At 36.4% G+C, this 20,679-nt stretch overlaps 1 protein-coding gene across 1 annotated transcript in view; it reads right to left on the bottom strand.

Moving 5' to 3' along the window:
- Window positions 1-20,030, bottom strand: part of LOC150108903 (CDP-diacylglycerol--inositol 3-phosphatidyltransferase-like) — a 144,610-nt gene extending 124,580 nt beyond the window's left edge. Inside the window, exon 1 of the mRNA XM_090404204.1 lies at window positions 19,813-20,030. Within this exon, the coding sequence (XP_090260330.1) occupies window positions 19,813-19,852 (40 nt within the window). The 5' untranslated portion in view covers window positions 19,853-20,030. The remainder of the gene's footprint in view (window positions 1-19,812) is intronic.
- Window positions 20,031-20,679: the final 649 nt, after the last annotated feature.

The raw sequence follows: 20,679 nt of genomic DNA, 5'->3' as shown, positions 1-20,679 counted from the left end.
AAGCACAAGCCTTTCTCTGATGGAGAGGAAGTTGTTAAGCCCTATCTCAAAAAATTTGCAAAATGTCTTGGTGATAAGAACGTTGAAAGAAAAGTAAACCAAATTGCTCTGTCCAAGCAAACAATTACAAGACGCGTCGAAGAATTTTCCGATGATGTTAATGAGCAATTGAAAGTCCATGTTCATGCTTGTTCTTTCTTTTCTTTAGCCTTGGATGAATCAGCTGACATATGTGATGTAGCCCAATTAAGCATTTTTATAAGAGTAATTGATGGTAATTTTAACATCTTTGAAGAACTTATCGGTCTTGAGTCACTTCATGGAAAAACAAGAGGGTCAGACATATTTGACAAAGTAAAGTTATGTCTAGAAAATCAACATCTAGATTCTATTAAGCTCATCAGTGTTTGCACTGATGGAGCACCGTCAATGGTAGGTAGAGTTTCTGGGACTTTAACTTTTACTGAAAGGTTTTTAGGTCGTTCTCTACTAAAGTATCACTGTATTATACATGAAGAATCTCTGTGTGGGAAAACTCTAAATTTGAAGCATGTTATGATACCAGTTGTAAAGTGTGTGAATAAAATTAGAGCAAGAGGGTTAAACAGAAGAGAATTCCGAGAATATTGTGAACTGCTAGATATGGAATATGGTGAACTCATCCTTCATTGTGAAGTGTGCTTGCTTTCTAAAGGACAAGTTCTCAGTAGATTTTGGAAGCTGAAAGAAAGTGTTCGTAATTTTCTGGAAGAGAAGGATGAGCTGCATGAGGAAAAAGCCCTGTTGTGTGATGAGAAATGGCTATTTGATGTGGCATTTTTAGTTGATGTTACCAGCCACATCAATGATCTAAATTTGAAATTGCAGGGCAAGAACAAATTGTTTCCTAGCTTAGTAAATGACATCAGTGCATTCAAAATGAAATTAAAACTGTTCATCTCCCAGTTAGAAAACGGGGGTTTAAGTCAATTTCCACATTTAAAAGAACATAGTGAATCTGTTGAAGATAATGGCAACTTTACAGAATATACTGAGAAACTCAGATTATTGCAAGAGTTCTTTAAGAGTCGTTTTAGTGATTTGGGCGAAGAAGAAGACTGCATACTTGCATTTATAAATCCCTTTTCACTTACTGAACAAAAAATCTTGACGCAGTTTTTCAAAGTAATTACTCCATACTTCAAGGATATCTTTTTCTCCTATTTTCATGTCACCTTTATCATCTCTAATTCCTTTTACAGCACTCTTTCCTCCATTTCTGAGCTTCTTCTACAACACTATATAGCTTTGAAACCTTAAGACTTTTTTTATCACATAATTAATACAGAAAAAAGTTGATATTGCTTTTCTAAACTAATATAATATTTCATCATCATCATCATCAAATTCCTGCAATGTACCCTCAAGGGAGTGTGCAGGATATGATAGTACCACATAAAAAATTTACATCATTACTAACTTCCTATCTACAATTTTCCTCCATATCAGTCTGTTACCAGTCAAGACTCCAACGTTATCGGATCTTATATTTCTATTGGGTTAGCTATTAAACCCAATTAAACGCCTGTAAACCCAATTTCTATTGGGTTTACAGGCGTACTAACGCATAAACTGAACGAAATTATTTGGCTAACACAACAGAAATATAACATCTGATAACGTTGGAGTCTTGACAGGTAACAGGCTGATTTGGAGGAAAATTGTAGATAGGAAGTTAGTAATGATGTAATTGTTTTATGCAGTACTATCATATCCTCAACACTCCCTTGAGAGTACAAGAAAAACGACACATTTTTGAAGCAGATGATTACGGGAAATGAAAAATGGTTTGTGTACAATAATATGCTATGTAAAAGATCATAGGGGTACAAGAGCGAACCGCTGCAAACAACCTCGAAAGCGGGACTGCACATAAAGAAGATCATGCTCTCTGTGTGGTGGGATTATAAAGGTGTTGCCCACTACAAGATGTTACCATCAGGAAGAACGATTGATTCAATTGTCTATTGCTCACAGTTAACACGACTGGCCCATGCAATTAGCACAAAACATCCTGAATTGGTAAATCGAGAAGGAGTTGTCTTTCAACATGACAATGCCAGACCCCACACATCGTTAACAACCCAGAGTAAATTGTGGCTGGGATGTTTTGCCGCATCCTCCGTATTCACTGGACCTGGCACTTTCTGATTATCACTTATTCCGATTGTTGTAGAATTCTCTGAACGGGAAAACATTCGCTAATGAGGAGGCTGTCAAAAGACACCTGGATCAGTTTTTTGCCAGTAAACATCAGGAGTTTTATGAACGCGGCATAATGAAGTTGGCAAACAGATGGCAAGTCATTGATCAAGGAAAAGAGGGAGTAGCCATAGTATTCAACACAAAATACGAGGCTAATCTTCTTGAATGGCAGTCTGTCTCAAGTAGAGTAATGTGGGCAAATATGAGAATGGGGAACTGGACAATGAGACTTATTTGTGCCTATTATGATTATTATAATTATTCTGGGCAACTTCAAGGAGTCGACAGAATCATCGAGGGAGGCCCTAACATCATGTCAAGAACAACTATTTAACATTCACACAGTATCTATCACACCTTGCCTTGAACTCATTCACGGTCTTAGCACCCACCACAGACTCTGGCAGCTTATTCCATTCATTCACCACTCTCCAAGTAAAAAACCTAGCTCTAACACCCTTGTTAACCACATTCTTGTCCAGCTTCCATGCATAGCCCCTAGTCCTCCCCCCACCAGTCCTATTTTCAAAAATATCTTCTGGATTAATCTTATAGTAACTCTTCAGTAATTTGAATGTCTCAATCATATCACCCCTTTTCTGCCTATCGACCAATTTTTGCAACCCAAATCTTCAACCTATTCTCATAAGGTTCATTCCACAGACCTGCTACCATCTTGGTCACTCGTCTCTGGATCCTCTCCAATTCCTCCCCATCACGAAGAAACCCAGGCGTCCATAATTGGGCACAGTAGTCCAGATGGAGTCTTATCAAGGCTTGATACAGAGGAACAATAACTTATTTGTCTCTGCATGCTAAAGTATTTTTCAGAAGCCAAGTGATTTGATGAGCTGATTTAGCCACTTTTGCAATGTGTTCCCTAAACTTCAATTCCCTATCCACCAACACTCCCAAATCCCTGGCCTCATCAATCTCCTGGAGTACGGTTCCACCAATGTGATATACTGCTGCTATTCTTTTCATCCCAAATTGCATAACATTACACTTTGCGACATTAAATTGACATCCATTTTTCCTAGCACAGTCCTCCGAGCTATCCAAATCATCCAGTAAAATTTTGACATCCTGTGCACTCACAATTGCTCTACCCAACTTTGCATCATCAGCAAACAAGTGAACACTTCCTCTCAGATTCTTTCCTATATCATTGATGAACAAATTGATAAGTAGTGGTCCAAGAACAGAGCCCTGCGGCACACCACTAGTCACAAGCCGTCTTTGAGACTCAACTCCTGAATAAACCACTCTCTGGTATCTCTCCATCAACCACCCTCCTATCCATCTCACCAACTCTATATCCATCCCCATCTGCTCCAGTTTACTGATTAGAGTTCCATGTGGTATCCTGTCAAAGGCCTAAGCAAGGTCCAGTAGAATCACTATAAACCCATTACCCTTATCCAGTTCAGCCGTCACTGTGTTATAAAATGTGAGCAAGTTACCGAGGCATGATCTACCCTTCACAAAACCATGTTGTCCCCCATACAATATCCCATTTTCATTTATCCAATCCTGTATTATTTTCTTGACTAATTTCTCTAAGACCTTGACAACGATTCCTGAAATGCTAATCCGTCGGTAATTTACAACAGCAGTCTTGGAACCACCTTTATGCAGTGGAACTATTTGCCCCTCTTTCCACCCCCTCAGGACTAACCCAGACCCCGAGACTCAAATTAAACAAAATGGTCAATTGTACTGACAATTCTTTAGCTGCTACACGTACGACATGAGCTGTTATACCATCCAATCCCACAGATGTATTGACATTGAGGTTATGCAATAGACTACTAACCTCCACTTCATTCACCACAATTCCCGTATAATCTACTGGTTCATTCATTTCTGCAATGTCACCACCTGGATGATATATTCTTGCAAAGTGCTCACTCAGTATATCAACTGATTCAGTTACTTCCCTACCATCGGTATTCTTTAAAATCATTCTGCCATATACATTTTCCCTTTTACTTGCAACATATCAAAAAAACTGTTTAGGATTCTCTTTAGCCTGCATGGCCAATGTTCTTTCGTAATCCTTTTTTTGCTTTTCTTACCACACTCATTACCCTTCTGGCCTGCGCTTTATACCGTTCATGTGCCTGCCAGTCACCTTTCTCCTTAAATTCCCTCCATAGTTGTTTATTTTTTTGCAGCTCAAGCTTAATGGTGTTATTCATCCATTTAACCCCTACTTGATTTATTATTCAGACTCTAGGTATACAGTCAGCCATTGCTTCATGCAAACACTTCTTAACTGCCTCCCATGCACTATCAACTTCTAGTCCTTGCAGTTGTACTTGCCATGGCACTGAACCAATCAAACTCCTAAGCTTGTCATACTTTCCAGCCAGATAATTCCACATGTACCCTGTCTTAATTGTAAATTCCACACCTTTAGCCACCTCCTAAGTCAAGACCCTATGATCACTCTCACCAATTGGTGGCAATGTGCTCATATTTGTTACAGCCAAATCCTCAGATGCAATTACTAGGTCAAGCACTCTCTGACCCCCTAGTATTTTCCATTACATGCTGTCACAGATTGTTATCTCTTAATAACCGCATAAAATCCAATTCCTTCCTTCTGTGTGTCCTCTCCTCACTCCAATCAATGCGACCATAGTTGAAATCTCCCATAATAATTACCCTCCTTTCACTCGTTTCTTCTATTTGCTTGTGCATACTATCTCCACCATCTTTTCCATCACCTGGTCTATAACAACACCGAATTGTATATTTTGTTCTGCTAGCCACAATCTCACACCAAATGGTCTCAAATGTGCTCTTTTCTCTATCCTGCAATTCAACTTCTATTCTCCTTGGCTGCAGCTCATCGGCTATCAACAACAAATACTCCTCCCCCCCATTTTATTCTCCCTGTCATTCCTGAACACACTATACACATCACATTTAATCCCACTAGCTATATCATCTACAGTTAGCCATGATTCACTAATGCCAATAACCTGTGGTCTGGAAGTGCCAACCATGGCCAAAAATGTACATGAATTTAAGACCCACATTAGCCCCATCCCTACCTTGATGCCTTATATTAACTATCCCATTCTGATTTGTTGTCCTTATTCATTCGGGCATATTATACTCATTCATACATTCAACTGCCTCCCTAAGGTCTGTATACCTACTCCACCTCCCCCTTAATAAATCTAGTTTCCCTGATTTTGCACATCCACTACATTCAGCAACACTTTTTCAAGTCTCCTTACACCATAACCTTTCAAATGCAAACCATCCATCATATATAGATCCTTTCGCCCATCGAACTCACTCCACACGTCCACAAATTCCACACCACTCGTCATACATAACCCATGCATAAAGTCATTTGCAATTATGGCCCTCCTTTTAATGGGGACCCTTCACTGTCATACTGCAGCAAAAGACTAATCATCCTAACTCTCTCACTCTTTTCTTTTGCTACCTCAAACAATTCATTCAGGTCCTCTATCATTTCATCTCCATTCAAATCATTCATACCTGCCACAACAATCATTTCTTTCACCCTTTCCTTTTGCTCTCTAATAGACTCAGTTACATCCCTTATGGTCGCACCAGGTTGGTAGGATTTTGTCAAATCCTCTACTAACACACCTCATACTAACGCATCTCCATACAGCACTCTCTCCTTCATTTTGTTTACGTTCACACTACTGCGCTTATTTTTCCTATTATACTTTTTATTATTGGCTGGTACACTCAGTTGACTTTTGTTCATACGCTCTAGCTGCCGCTTTGCACTTTGTATCGCTCCGCTCAACAACGCGATCTCACTCATTGCATCTATCTCATCTTTTTTATTCTCTGTAAAACCATTAATATGCTCTGAATTAATACCATCATTCACACTTTCTCCTTACAGTTTCTTTCCTGTACACCTCTTGTGGGTACATGGCAGGAATTTGATGATGATGATGATGATGATTCACACTTTCTCTACATTCATGCCCTCACAGTTCTCTGGTACAACCTTGCCATTTCTAGTAATATCATTATTTTCTTCATTCTGAAATTTGACAAAAATATCACACTCACTACCTGAAATACACTTTAATTCATCATTCTCCTTACATTTTCTACACACATTCACTCCTTTATTATCATCTAACCATACTCCGACCGCACTCCGTGCATTTCACAGATAGTACACTGAATCATCTCCTTTATATTACCGTTATTGAATAAAGATGGCGAACCATCACTACTGGCCGCCATTTTCCTTCGTACGGGAGCCATACTCACTTCTAACCTATTTTATCAAATTATAAAATGAAACACCAAAAACACACAAACAGACACACTAAGATACGCAAGGCAAACAAAACTAAGTAATATTTAAGTAAATTTATCAATGATAACTTAAAATAACACTTATTTTATCAGGAGCTCTCAACAAACACAAATGACTATGAATCCCTCTAGCCAACATGATCCCACAGAAGGTTCTACTAAGGTAGAAGTGGAGGAATTTTTTGAGGCTTTGGAAAAAGTAACTGACACAATGAAAAAGGAAAAGTTGGTCAGTCCTTATTGGAGATCTAAATAGCAGAATAGGAAATGACTGTGAGACATACAGAAATATTTTGGGAAAATTTGGAGAAAAGAGCAAAGCTAATAATCATGGCAAATATCTGTAGGATTTCTGCTCAGGACATGGACTGGTTATTACTAACACCATGTTCCAACATAAAAATCAGCACAAATTCACATGGAGAGAAGAGGCAAGGAATAAGAAAAGTCTCATTGACTATGTTATTGTTGATAGTGATGTTTTCTTCCTGGTGCAGGACACCAGAGTGTACAGAAGATTTGAAATTGGAAGTGATCACTATTTAGTCTTAAGCAGGATAAAATTGAATTTCATATTGAAAAGAATAACATGTAAGAAAGTTTTAAACCGAATAAAAGTTGAGCAGCTCTCAGATGTGAACTGTACACTAAAATACACAAAGATTATTGAAGAAAAAATCAAAGAGTTTGAGAACAGGAATCAAACCTTGATGATTCAGTGGCAATCCTTGAAGACTGATTGATTGCCATTCTAGCTGAATCAAACTGATTGATTCAGCTAGAGAGGCATGTGGTGAGGTTCTCTGCAAGGATAGAAAAATCAGAACTCCATGGTGGATACAAGAAGTTAAAAAAGCAGTGAAGGAAAAGAAGAAAGCATATCAAAAGTTCCTGGCAAATAAGTCAGCTTGTGCTCTTAGAGAATACAAAGACAAATGTAAGAAAGCTAAACACTGTGTAAAACTAGCTACACAAAAGTCATGGGAGGACTTTGGCAAGAATATAGAAAATAAATATCAAGAAGGTGGCAAAATATTCTGGAGGTTGTTGAAGAAGCTTAAAAATGGAGGAAAGAGTTCTGTAAAAGGGGTTAGAGATGATAAAGATGACATGAAAACAGGAGAAAAAGATATCCTTGAAGTATGGAGTAATTACTTTGAAAAACTGATAAATGAAACAAGCAGTGATGACAGCAGAGTGGCAAAAAACACTTACCAGGCATGCAGTCAGGAATACATATTCATACTTGAAATAGAAAAAGCCATCAAAGGCTTGAAATGTGGAAAGGCAGCATGAGTAGATGATATTCGACCAGAAATGCTGAAGTATGGTGATATAAGAGTCTTACAGTGGCTGCACTGCATAGTTCAGAAAGCCTGGACAGAGGGACGAATTCCCGATGATTGGAGTAGAGCTCTCATAGTACCCATATATAAAAAGGGGAATAAAACTGAATGTGAGAAAAAGAGAGGTATTTCCCTACGGAGTGTTCCTGGCAAGATCTATGCAAGTATACTTGAGAAACGGTTGAAAGAATTGTGGAAGAAAAGCTTGGTGAAGAACAAGCTGGATTCAGGCCAAATAGAGGCTGTCAGGTTCAGATCTTCACTTTACGACAAATAGTCGAGAAAGCATGGGAATATAACAAAGATCTGTATTTAAGTTTTGTCGATTTGGAAAAGGCATATGACAAGGTGCCAAGAGAGAAGCTATTCAATACGCTACAGTTATATGGTGTTAATAGGGCATTATATCAAGCAATACTTAGTCTTTATTTGATTTGTAAGTCAGCAGTTAGAATTGAAGTACAGGAAGATGGTTTAATGTTAAATCTGGTGTGAGACAAGGATGTACATTATCCCCTCTGTTATTCATTATCTATATGGTTCACATTATGAAGGAAAGTGGTATTAAACATGATATCAAATTTGGAGATGTTAATGTCAGCTCTTTGCTTTATGCAGATGATGTTATACTTCTAAATAAATCCGCTACAAGTCTGCTAGATTCTCTGACTAAATTGAACAGCTGTTGTAATAGATATGGTATGAAGGTCAGCAATAAAAAGGCAAAGACAATGAAAATAGGCAGAATCGTTGAAGATGTCAACTGCGTTGTGAATCGAAAACCTGTGGAACAAGTAAAACATTTCAGCTATTTAGGCACGATTTTTAGTGAAGATAGTAAATTAAAAATAGAAATAGATAACAGAATCAGCAAAGCTGGTATGGTGGGAAGTCAATTGAATAAATTCACATGGAATAAGAGAGAAATTAGTTAGAACACTAAATTAGCTGTATACAAGACAGTGTTGAAACCAGTTTTAACTCATGGATCTGAGAGCTGGGTCAGAAGTAAAATACTTGACCAAAGACTAGAGACCAAAACGCAGATATGACAGTCCTGAGAAAGATTACAGGTGTGAACAGATGGCATCAATGGCAATATCATATTAAAAACGAGGATATTAGGAAAGAACTTGACATTGTCAGCATCCAGGAATGCATTAGCAGAGCTAATCTCAGGTGATATGGTCACTTAAACAGAATGGGCGAAAAAAGATTAGTTAAACAAGTGTTCTCTGCCAGGTTGATAGCAAAATGACCCAGAGGAAGACTAAGATATAGGTGGATTGATACAGTACAAAGTGCCTTAGACGATAGAAATATAAGATCTGATAATGTTGGAGTTTTGACAAGTAACAGACTGATTTGGAGGAAAATTGTAGATCGGAAGTTAGTAATGATGTAATTTTTTTCATATAGTACTATCATATCCTGTACACCCCTTGAGGGTACATGGCAGAAATTTGATGATGATGATGATATATAACTGACTAGTATGTATTATATATATTAAATAAAATGTGTTTCATTCCACTCTGAAAAACCGAACGAACTTATTTGCCAACCCAATATATTCTAAGGTACTTTTTACCATATCAATCCACCTAGATCTTGGTCTTCCTCTGGATCTTTTTCCTGTCAACCTGGCAGAGAACACTTGTTCTACTAATCATTCCTTGCCCATTCTGTTTAAGTGACAATACCACCTGAGATTAGATAATAGATGCTGACAATGTCATGTCAAGTTCTTTTCTAATATCCTCATTTTTAATGTAATATTGCCATTGATGCCATCCGTTCATATCCCAAATCTTTCTCAGGAATCTCATATCTGTGGTCTCTAGTCTTTGGTCAAGTGTTTTACTTCTGACCCAGCACTCAGATCCATAAGTTAAAATTGGTTTGAACACTGTCTTGTATATAGCTAATTTAGTGTTTTGCTTCTCTCTTATTCCACATAAATTTATTCAATTGACTTCCTACCTTACCAACTTTGTTCATTCTGTTGTCTATTTACATAATTAATTTACCATCTTCACTAAAAATCATGCCTAAGTAGCTGAAATGTTTCACTTGTTCTATAGGTTCTCCATTCACAATGCAGTTTATATTTTTGCTTCTGCCTACTTTCTTTGTCTTATTGCTGACCTTCATACCATATCTATTACAACAGTTATTCAATGTAGTCAGGGAGTCTTGCAGATTTGTAGCAGATTTATGTCGAAGTATAACATTGTCTGCATAAAGAAAAGAGATGACAACATCTCCAATTTTGACATCAAAATTGGAGATGTTGTCATCTGTATGATAATAATAATCTATGTGGATCATATAATATGATCCACATAGATTATTATTATTATTATTTGACACCTCCACGGAGTCTAAAGACTCATCAAGGAAGTGTGTGCCAACAGCATCGAACGATTGATACCCTTCCAACTACTAACCGTGCATAAAGATAATGAATAATAGAGGTAAAATATTGCTTGATATAATGCCCCATTGACACCATATAACCGTAACATATTGAATAGCTTCTCTCTTGCCACCTTGTCATATGCCTTTTCCAGATCTACAAAACTTAAATACAGATCTCTGTAATATTCACATGATTTTTCAACTATTTGTCATAAAGTGAAGATCTGATCCTAGCAGCCTCTATTTGGCCTGAATCCAGCTTGTTCTTCACCAAGCTTTTCTTCCACAATCCTTCTCAACCATTTCTCAACTATACTTGCAAATATCTTACCAGGAACACTCAATAGTGAAATACCTCTGTAATTCTCACATTCTATCAACTATCAACTTTACTGACATAAGTGGGTGAAGCAAAAGCTTTTCATATTCCCCGCTATCTTAAGAGAAACTGTGAGTGGAGAAAGTTTATGAGCTAATTGCTCGCCCTGAGTGGGCTAGGAGATTAGTCCTCAGCGTTTAAGTTTAGGATGGCTTTAGGTCTTTTATGTTTGAAATAATCAATTGCATCATAATCTGCACCCAGTTGGATCAGTTTGTTAGGGTGCCAGATGCTTTTGAAAAGAATTTGATTGGTATAGTCTGCATAAAAGTGTAAATATAGGGGATATTTGTGTCCCGGTGAAGCTGGACAGTTCTCACATTCAGTTTTATTTCCCTTTTTATATATGGGTACTATGATAGCTCTATTGCATTCATCCAGAATTCATCCCTCTGTCGAGGCCATCTGAATTATGTAGTGCAGCCACTGTAAGACTTTTATACCTCCATACTTCAGTATTTATGGTCAAATATCATCTATTCCTGCAGCCTTTCCACATTTCAGGCCTTTGATGGCTTTTTCTACTTTCGTTTTTCTACTAACTATGGATATTTTGGCTGACTGCATACTTGTTGAGTGTTTTTTTACGACTGTGCTATCACTGCTTGTTTCATTTAGTAATTTTTTGAAGTAATTACTCCATACTTCAAGGATATCTTTTTCTCCAGTTTTCATGTCACCTTTATCATCTCTAATTCCTCCATTTTTGAACTTCTAATCTGACATTGCCTGAATATCTTGCCAACTTCTTGATATTTATTTTCTATGTTCTTACCAAAGTCTTCCCATGACTTTTGTTTAGCTAGTTTTACACGATGTTTAGCTTTCTTACATTTGGCTCTGTATTCTCTAAGAGCACAAGCCGACTTATTTGCTAGGAACTTATATGTTTTCTTCTTTTCCTTCACTGCCTCTTTAACTTTCTGTGTCCAGCATAGAGTTCGATTTTTCTATCCTTGCAGACAATTTCACCATATGCCTCTCTGGCTGAATCAATCAGTATTTTCTTCAGGACTTGTCACTGAATCTTCACGATTTGGTTCCTGTTCTCAAACTCTTTCATTTTTTTGAAATGAAAGAATTTCAAATTGAATTAATGTTTGTGTATTTTATTCTACAGTTCATATCTGAGAGCTGCTCAACTTTTATTCACTTTAAAACTTTCTTACATGTTTTTCTTTTCAGTATGAAATTCAATTTTGTCCTGCTCAAGACTAAATAGTGATCACTTCCAATTTCAAACCCTATGTACACTCTGGTGTCCTGCACTACATAGAAAACATCACTATCAACAATAACATAGTCAATGAGACTTTTCTTATTCCTTGCCCCTTTTCTCCATGTGAATTTGTGTACATTTTTTGTTGGAACATTGTGTTAGTAATAACCAGTCCATGTCCTGAGAAGAAATGTAACAGGTATTTTTTTCCGTTATTATTATTAGCTTTGCTCTTTTCTCCAAATTTTCCCAAAATATTTCTGTATGTCTGACAATCACTTCCTATTCTGCTATTTAGATCCCCAACAAGGACTGACCAACTTTTCCTTTTTCGTTGTGTCAGTTGCTTTCTCTAAAGCCTCAAAACATTCCGCCACTTCTACCTTAATAGAACTTTCTGTGGGACCATAGGCACAAATAAATCTCATTGTCCAGTTTCCCATCCTGATAAATTTCCCACATCACTCCATTTCTCTTGGCCTTGAGATTGCCTGCATTCAAGAAGATTAGCCTCGTATTTAGTGCTGAATACTATGGCTACTCCTTTTCCTTGATTGTTATTGCTGAATATAACATTTTGCATTTATCGCTCAGAAAGATCTCACCAGCTTTTGTCTTTTTTGTTTCAGTCACCCCTATTATGTCAATCTGGTACTTATCCAATTCCTCCGCTAGCTCTATTTCTTTGCCATTCAGGCTTCTGTTGATAGTACAGATCTTGAACTCTGGTGATGTTGAGTTGAGGTGTGTTTTAGGATTTGTTCCAGTAGCTGACTTTTCGCTGTTGACCCTAGTTCCTTGGCAAAAACAACGGGGGGGGGGTCTTGTTTAATTGGGCAACGCATGGAATTCTGTCATGTTGTACCATTATTTTATATTTTGTTTTAAGCCAATAAGAATACAATTTGGTCAGCTAAATCCCAAATTGCCAGCCCATCCCATTAGCTCAGTATCCAGGTAGATACCTAACAGGATGCACCATGAGAAGATGAGGATTGGACATTAGTTCAGAAGCCCTGGTCAGTTCTCAGCATTCCTTTAAAGGCTATGTGGAGGTCTCCTCTTAGTTATACAACTTTGACCCTTAAGCACCCCAATATAATATTTATCTATAGCAAATTATTATAACTACTTCACTTATCCATCGATCTTTGCTTGAGAGTTAACCTTTATCACTTTTATTTCTGCTGGTCACGTAATGAAAGAAATTAAATTAAAATTAAATTTAAAAAAAGAAGAATTAAAAAATTTAAAAGAATTAAGAATTAATTTTAAAAAATTTAATTGAAATTAAATTAAAAAAGAAGTTAAATTAAAATTAAATTAAAAAAAGAATTAAACTTGTGTTTGATTATTTCATTGTGCTGGTTTCATTCCATTAAACCTAATTATGAGTGCTCTGAATTTCTCTTGGCCTAGTTAGTCTTCTTTCAAATAATTTCTGTTTCCTTATTAGTCAAATGCTTACTTCATGCATCTCATGTAACTGTTCCTTTCCTTATGCTTTTATATGATGGTTTAATGGTTTTGCAAATATAAAAGGTAAAAACAACATTATTTTATTAATAATATTTCACCTGCAGTTACTAAAGCAGTCTCAATTCAGTAGCAATCACAATGCTACTGCTCTAGCCTTGAGGTAGATAATGCAGAACTGAAAGAGTGCGGAAAGAGAAGTAGCATTCTCATCTCCTGACTTTGGAATGTAGTCAGGACATTAGGTTCATGGCCAGTTTCTTCCATAATTGTTTTCCAGCATTCTTGGGATCATTATTCTTTCTACCCTACTTTCCTTTCTGACTCTTGAACATTACTGAAAATTGCTTCCAAGAATATTATTTTCTTTCCTAGCTTCTCAAATGGTAATCAAATGAAGAACATTCCACCCAGAACACTTCATTACGAAGATTACAAACTCCCAAATTGCAATACCACTCTAGCTATAAGAGATTAAATACTTTTGTTAGCCTTTTTTTTTTTTATTTGTTTTTTTGTTAATACATGAATATTTATATATACTGTGTGCCCACAGTTGAGAGAACCATATTGGCAGTGCCAAGAAGAGTCAATTCATGTTGAAGGGAGAAAAGAATAAGGGATTAATGAATTCATCACCAACATGCAAAATCATATGCTTTATACATAAAATTTTCCAACTGTTATACAAGTAAAATAGTTACCACTTTAAAAACTAGAATGTTCACAAAAGAAAAACTCATTTTCTGACGTTTAACAATAAACACTCATCCCATGAAACGAATTGATTACCCTATTATCGGAATAGATTCGCCTTCTGCCATGCACAGAAGTGTCAAGGGTTCTCTCATCTGTGGTCAAACAGTATAACACTTTAATAGCGATTTCTTGAAAACTACAATATGCTACTTTAAAATTTGTTTAATGTGTCAAGTAAAAAACATTTGTAAGAAAAAAAATTAGTGTAAAAGCTATTTGTAACAGAGGAAAACAATTAGCCAAATTTGACAAAAAAAAAAGAAAAAGAAATCAGAGGGTATGACAGAACAAGTCCAAAAAAAATTATAAAAAGCATAGTTTTGATGAACTGTTTGGGTTTCTATTACATGCATGCACACACACACACACACAATGATGTCTAATGAGGTAAAATATAAGCAGCTTTTTTAAAAAAATTATATTCAATCAAATACTGCAGAATCTATGTATTTTTTATGTCATATCCCTCTCATGCATAAGGGCCTCATATGAGGACACACAAAAATGATGTCCTCAGATGAGGACATCATTTTTAACATATACTGGGCACAAATTTAGCAAAATTAATGAATTCATGGTAATACAATAAGATTAAATGGTACTGTATCATCATTATAATTTTTTATAAATGAATATAAAAATTCATGCATGAGAGGGATATACATTTAATTCAGTTAAGTTACCTTGCCATCAGAGATCTGTATAAAACAATTCAATAAGCAAATCATTGCTGCTTGATTTGGTTACCATTGTTTCACATCGTTTAAATATAATACTGCTAAAATTGATTCGAGGTAATTTTTTTTTGCTTTGTTTTTTATAATAGTAATCCTCTTTGGAGGGAGGGGGGGATTTAAAGCAATTTAAGGGTTGGGCAGAATGTTAATCCTATTCTGAAGAACAAACAGTCATTTTTCAAGACAAAGTAGCTATTCTACACCAGACAATGAAAGCTCAAAAAAGTCCACATCTATGCCAAAGCAATATGTTATTAAATCTCCTTAAGAGATTTAACACTTTAAAAGAGTTAGCGAGCTATTTTGATAATTTGTAGCATGCCACAGAATATAATCGAAAAATGGATATTATTCTCTGAGATCAAGCTAGATCACAATCCCACAAAAATGCAAGTTAAAAAATATAAAAAAATGTATTTAAAAAGTATCTTCCTGGTTGCAAAACATTACAAAAAATCTGAAACCCTTCAGTTCTCATCCCCCCCCATATATGGTTTATCCAAAATCCACAAACCTAATTCCTCCCTAAGACCTATAGTAGATGCCACTGATGCTCAATGCTATACTGTCAAAACAGCTCTCTTACCCCACCCCCCTCACTGGACTTATCATATCCTATATAAAAAACTCTACCCATTTTAAAACCTTGACTGACAATCTAACTTTAAATAATACAGATATACTGATAAACTTTGACATCACATCACTGTTTACCAATATTCCTTTAAATGACACTTTAACATTCTTAAAAAAGATGTATTTTCCTTCTGATATCTTAGATCTCTTTTCCTGTGCCTCAATTCCAGTTATTTTTCTTGGAAGAACAAAATTTACAAACAGATAGAGGGAACCTGCTATGGGTTCCCCCCCCTACCTTGCTAATTTTTACATGGAAAATTTTGAAAAATAAGCCATAGACTCAGCCCCTCTCAAACCTTCTATCTGGATAAGATATGTACATGATGTGTTCTCTATTTGGCCACATGGCCCAGACACATTAGACTCCTTCCTCAGTCACCTCCAGTTTATGATAGAAAAGGAAAATAACAATAGTTTACCATTCCTAGACACCTTAGTAACATGCCTTTATAAAGGTAACCTTTCCTTCACTGCATATAGAAAATCCACTCACACAGGCAGATACATTCACAAACTTTCCCACCACAACCACCCCTCTCAACAATATGGTATTATTAAAACTCTAACCCAGGGGTTGGCAACCGGCAACCCGCATGCGGCCCATAAAAGGTTGACTACACTTACATTGCATGTGGTCCTTTTAAATAATACATTTTATAATATGAATAATAAATTAAAAATAATTTTATACCTACTGTATACTTTGTGATATCACCGTGCAACTTGATGCGAGTCAACCGTGTAAGTCATCATGAGTAGGGATAACAAAGACGACTTCATCCGATGACAACCGAGATTTTGGCACACTTTCGCAGTCTCGTTCCCTGGTCCCTCTTTTAATATAATTCAATAACATCAACTATTATTTTCAGAGGATATATATTTGTTAAAAATAATTTCAAAACTGGGTTCAAGAAAACGTAAAATTGCAGATGAAGGAAGAAGGTTTAATGCTGAATGGAACAGCAAGTACTTCTTTATTGAAAATGGAGATAAGTCCCTTTGTCTTATTTGTCATAAAAGTGTTGCTATTATGAAAGAATATAATATTCAACGTCAGTACAAGAATGTCATACTTTAAATATTTCTGTGTTTTTTAAGATTGAGATAATAAAAATTGATAACTTAAGTATTTTTTTCACTCACTATTTTCTTTTTATTAAACGCTTGCGGTTATAAAAAATAAAAGTTGAATGTGGTTCTTGAGTCCGAAAAGGTTGCCAACCCCCTGCTCTAACCAATAGAGCCCATAATCTTTGTTCCAGCGGAACCTCTCTTTCAACCAAATTTACCTGCATACACAACACAAACAGAATTAAAAAAATAATCAATTCCTCCCCATTCCTCAGCCATCGCTTAAGAAAGATTTCAGAAATGCCATCACCATCACCTAATTCCAGGGCACATAACAAAAAATAACCAGGTCTTTAAAAAAGCACAACCTCTACACAGCTTTTAAGCCCCACTGGAAACTGGCTACCCTTATCCATTCTACCAAATATCAGCTCCCTCCTCTTTAAGTGCCTGAAGTATATAAAGTACCCTGTTCCTGTATTCTGGCTTACTACAGACAGACATGCAGTTCAGCGACCATCTGTTTAGATGAACACAAATCATACATCTGCAATCATGACTATTGTCAATCTGGACTTGCAGACCATGTATTGGATACACAGAATCTCTTGGAAGAAGACCACCATGCCCATACCATAATAAATTCAAAAAAGGAAAGATTGCTTTTAGAATCTGCAGTGGCACTCAGAAATCAACCAAATTTAAATAAATACAGGTGCATAAAACTTCCCAAAATTTGGGAGACAATTGTCAGAGGTCCCACTTTACATCCTAAGTCACTTACAAATACCCATAAAGGGCACGCCACCTAGATAGGACTTTAGAGTCACCAACATGTTTCATTGAGTATCATGTTGTTTTTGTATATGTGTGTTGTTACAAGAGTTATTTAGAATCCCTGAAGATGCCTCAGGAACTGAAATGAAATATTATAAGCATTAAAATTAGCTTTAATCCTTTCCTAGTCTTGTATATATTCCATTAAACCTCTAACATGATATTATTAAGAAAAGCTTTTGCTGTTAGTGAGAGAGAGAAAATCCTTAGACTTTTGGAAGGAACATAATATCTTGCAGATGCAGCATGGAATGAGATGACAGCAAAGTGTATAAATGATGTTTGGAAGATGCTGAAAATGTGTTAACACATACACAGGATTCAAAAAAAAAAAAAAAAAAAAAGACAAAACCTTACAAGAAATTGGTGAGAAGTGTGCTGTTAACAAAGCCAAGTGATTTGATGAGCTGATTTAGCCACTTTTGCAATGTGCCCCCTGAACTTCAACTCCCGATCCACCAACACCCCCAAATCCTTGGCTTCGTCATTCTCATGGCATATACAGTTCCACCAATGTGGTATAATGCTGCTAATCTTTTCACTCCAAAATGCATAACCTTATACTTTGCCACATTAAATTAACATCCATTCTCCTTAGCCCAGTCCCCCAATCTATCCAAATCATCTTGCAAAATTTTGACATCATATGCATTCACTATTGCTCTACCCAACTTTGCATCATCAGCAAACAAATGACTAGTTCCTCTGAGATCCTTTCCGACATTATTAATGAACAAATTTAAATAGTGGGCCAAGAACAGAACCCTGCAGCATACCACTAGTCACAGGCCTTTTGGACTACTCCTGAATAAACTACTCTCTGATATCTCTCCGTCAATTACCCTCCTATCTATCTCACCAACCCTATATCCATCCCCATATGCTGCAGTTTGCTGATTAGAATTCCATGTGGTATCCTGTCAAAGGCCTAAGCAAGGTCCAGCAGTATGACTGTAAACCCATTACCCTTATCCAGCTCAGCCATCATGGTGTTATAAAACGTGAGCAAGTTAGTGAAGCACGATCTACCCTTCACAAACTATGCTGTCCCCCATACAGTATCCCGTTAACATCTATCCATTCCTGTATTCTTCTCTTGACTACTTTCTCCAAAACCTTCACAACAACTCCTGATATGCTGATTGGTCGAAAATTTGCAACAGCAGTCTTGGAACCTCTCTTATGCAGTGGTACTATTTTCCCCTCTTTCCACCCCCCTCGGGACTAACTCAGACCCGAGACTCAAATTAACCAAAATGGTCAAGGGCAGTGACAATTCTTTCCGCTTCATGTAAGACCCGAGCTGGTATATATATATCCAAACCCACAGATGTATTCACATTCGGGTTGTGTAATATACTATTCACCTCCATTTCATTCACCTCAATTCCTGTATAACCTGTTGGATCTTTCATTTCTGCAATATCACCACCTGAATGATATACTCTTGCAAAGTACTCGCTCAGTAATTGCATTACATCAACTAATTCAGTTATCCCCTACCATTGGCATTCCTTAAAATCATTCTGCCATATACATTTTTTCTTTTACTTGCAGCATATCGAAAAAACTGTTTGAGATTCTCTTTAGCTTGCATGGCTAATTTTCTTTCATAATCAGCTTTTGCTTTCCTTACCACACTCGTTACCTTTCTGGCCTGTGCTTTATACTGCTTGTGTGCCTGCAGGTCACCTTTTTCCTTAAATTCCCTCCGCAGTTGTTTCTTGTTTTGCAGCTGAAGCTTAATGCTGTCATTCATCCATTTAACCCCTACTTGATTTACTATCCGAACTCTAGGTATACAGTCAGGCATTACCTCCTTCAAACACTCCTTTACCACTTCCCATGCACTATCAACCTCCAGCCCTTGCAGTTTTACATGCCATGGCACTGAACCAAGCAATCTCCTGAGCTTGTCATACTCACCAGCCCGGTACTTCCACATGTATCCTTTCTTAATTGAAAATTCCACGCATTTGTTTCGCTATAAACTATATTTTTTCACTATAAACAAAAAAATAAATAAAATTAGTTAAAATAATATAACAAAACAGACCTACACATTTTAGCAACAAATTGATCATTAACATGTCCTTATGGAGAAGTGGCTGACAGGGAAAATAGTAATCCCTGAAAATTGAATAATGGTGTAGTGAGTAGGGTTATGAAGCATATATATTTCCGCGATGAGTCCTTGGAGTTGTCACGTTGTAATAATAATAATATAGTGATTTCCGACTTACGACGGGTTCGTTGGAAATGAATCCCGTCGTAAGTCGATGACTGTATATATCACAAACAAGGAAATAAAAACTATTGGATTATTATAAATGTCTATTTCCTGCTTACCAATAATATTAGGTACAAAGAGGAAAATGTTTTCGGTCATCTTTATGAATGATGATCTAACTTGGCAAGGATATCAAAAATTAAAGAAACCTAAATACACTAATCTCGTTAAGAAAATCCTAGGATCCCTTGAAATCCGGTTAGCAGGTTCGCGCATTAAGTCGAGTTATAAAAATAAAAATCACGCATTTTGAGTACTATATACACAGACAACCTAATTAAAAATTCTGTCATCGATAGTTTCAAGATGCAATTACATCAACTTCGTATTTTTTTTTTTTTTTTAATAATAATGCGTTAAACGAAATCGTTTTACACTTTCTTAAGAAAACCTGCACATGCTCAAACGACACAACGCCCTCTCTCAGCAAAAAAGAGCGGGGAATTCCTGTGAAATATTAATACGGAATAAGATAAAAGCATTACTAGAGTAACTACAAACGTGATGCAATGTATGAATGTTTATTTTATAGCGCATTGGCGTTTGCAATATTTAGAAATAAAAACGTAGGTTTGGTTTCGGTATTCTGCAATAATAATCGTTTAGCCTATAGTATGAGATAAATGGAACAGCGTTACACAGAACTATGAATAACATACATTGGCTTGACCTGACAGTTTATGTTGGAACAGTCGTTGCTAAAGAAGAAGGAGAGTTTTGTATTGAAAAATACATAAACGTATTAATAGCAGATCCACATGATTTTTAATCGCAGCGGGAATATAAGAGTTAATAGCGTTAATCTCAATGAGCAAGATTTGAAGAGTTGTGAAAACTTCAAATATTCTGCGAAGTATACCTTCTAGTGGTGGAAATTTAGACCAAGGGATAATGAGGAGGATTTCACTGGCCAAGCCGTTTTAACA

Source organism: Typopeltis vanoorti, chromosome 2 (assembly GCF_054136105.1).
Source record: "Typopeltis vanoorti isolate ZY-2024b chromosome 2, IOZ_Tvanoo_1.0, whole genome shotgun sequence".
NCBI classification, from domain to species: Eukaryota; Metazoa; Arthropoda; class Arachnida; order Uropygi; family Thelyphonidae; genus Typopeltis; species Typopeltis vanoorti.
This window is presented reverse-complemented; position numbering and strand designations above follow the sequence as displayed.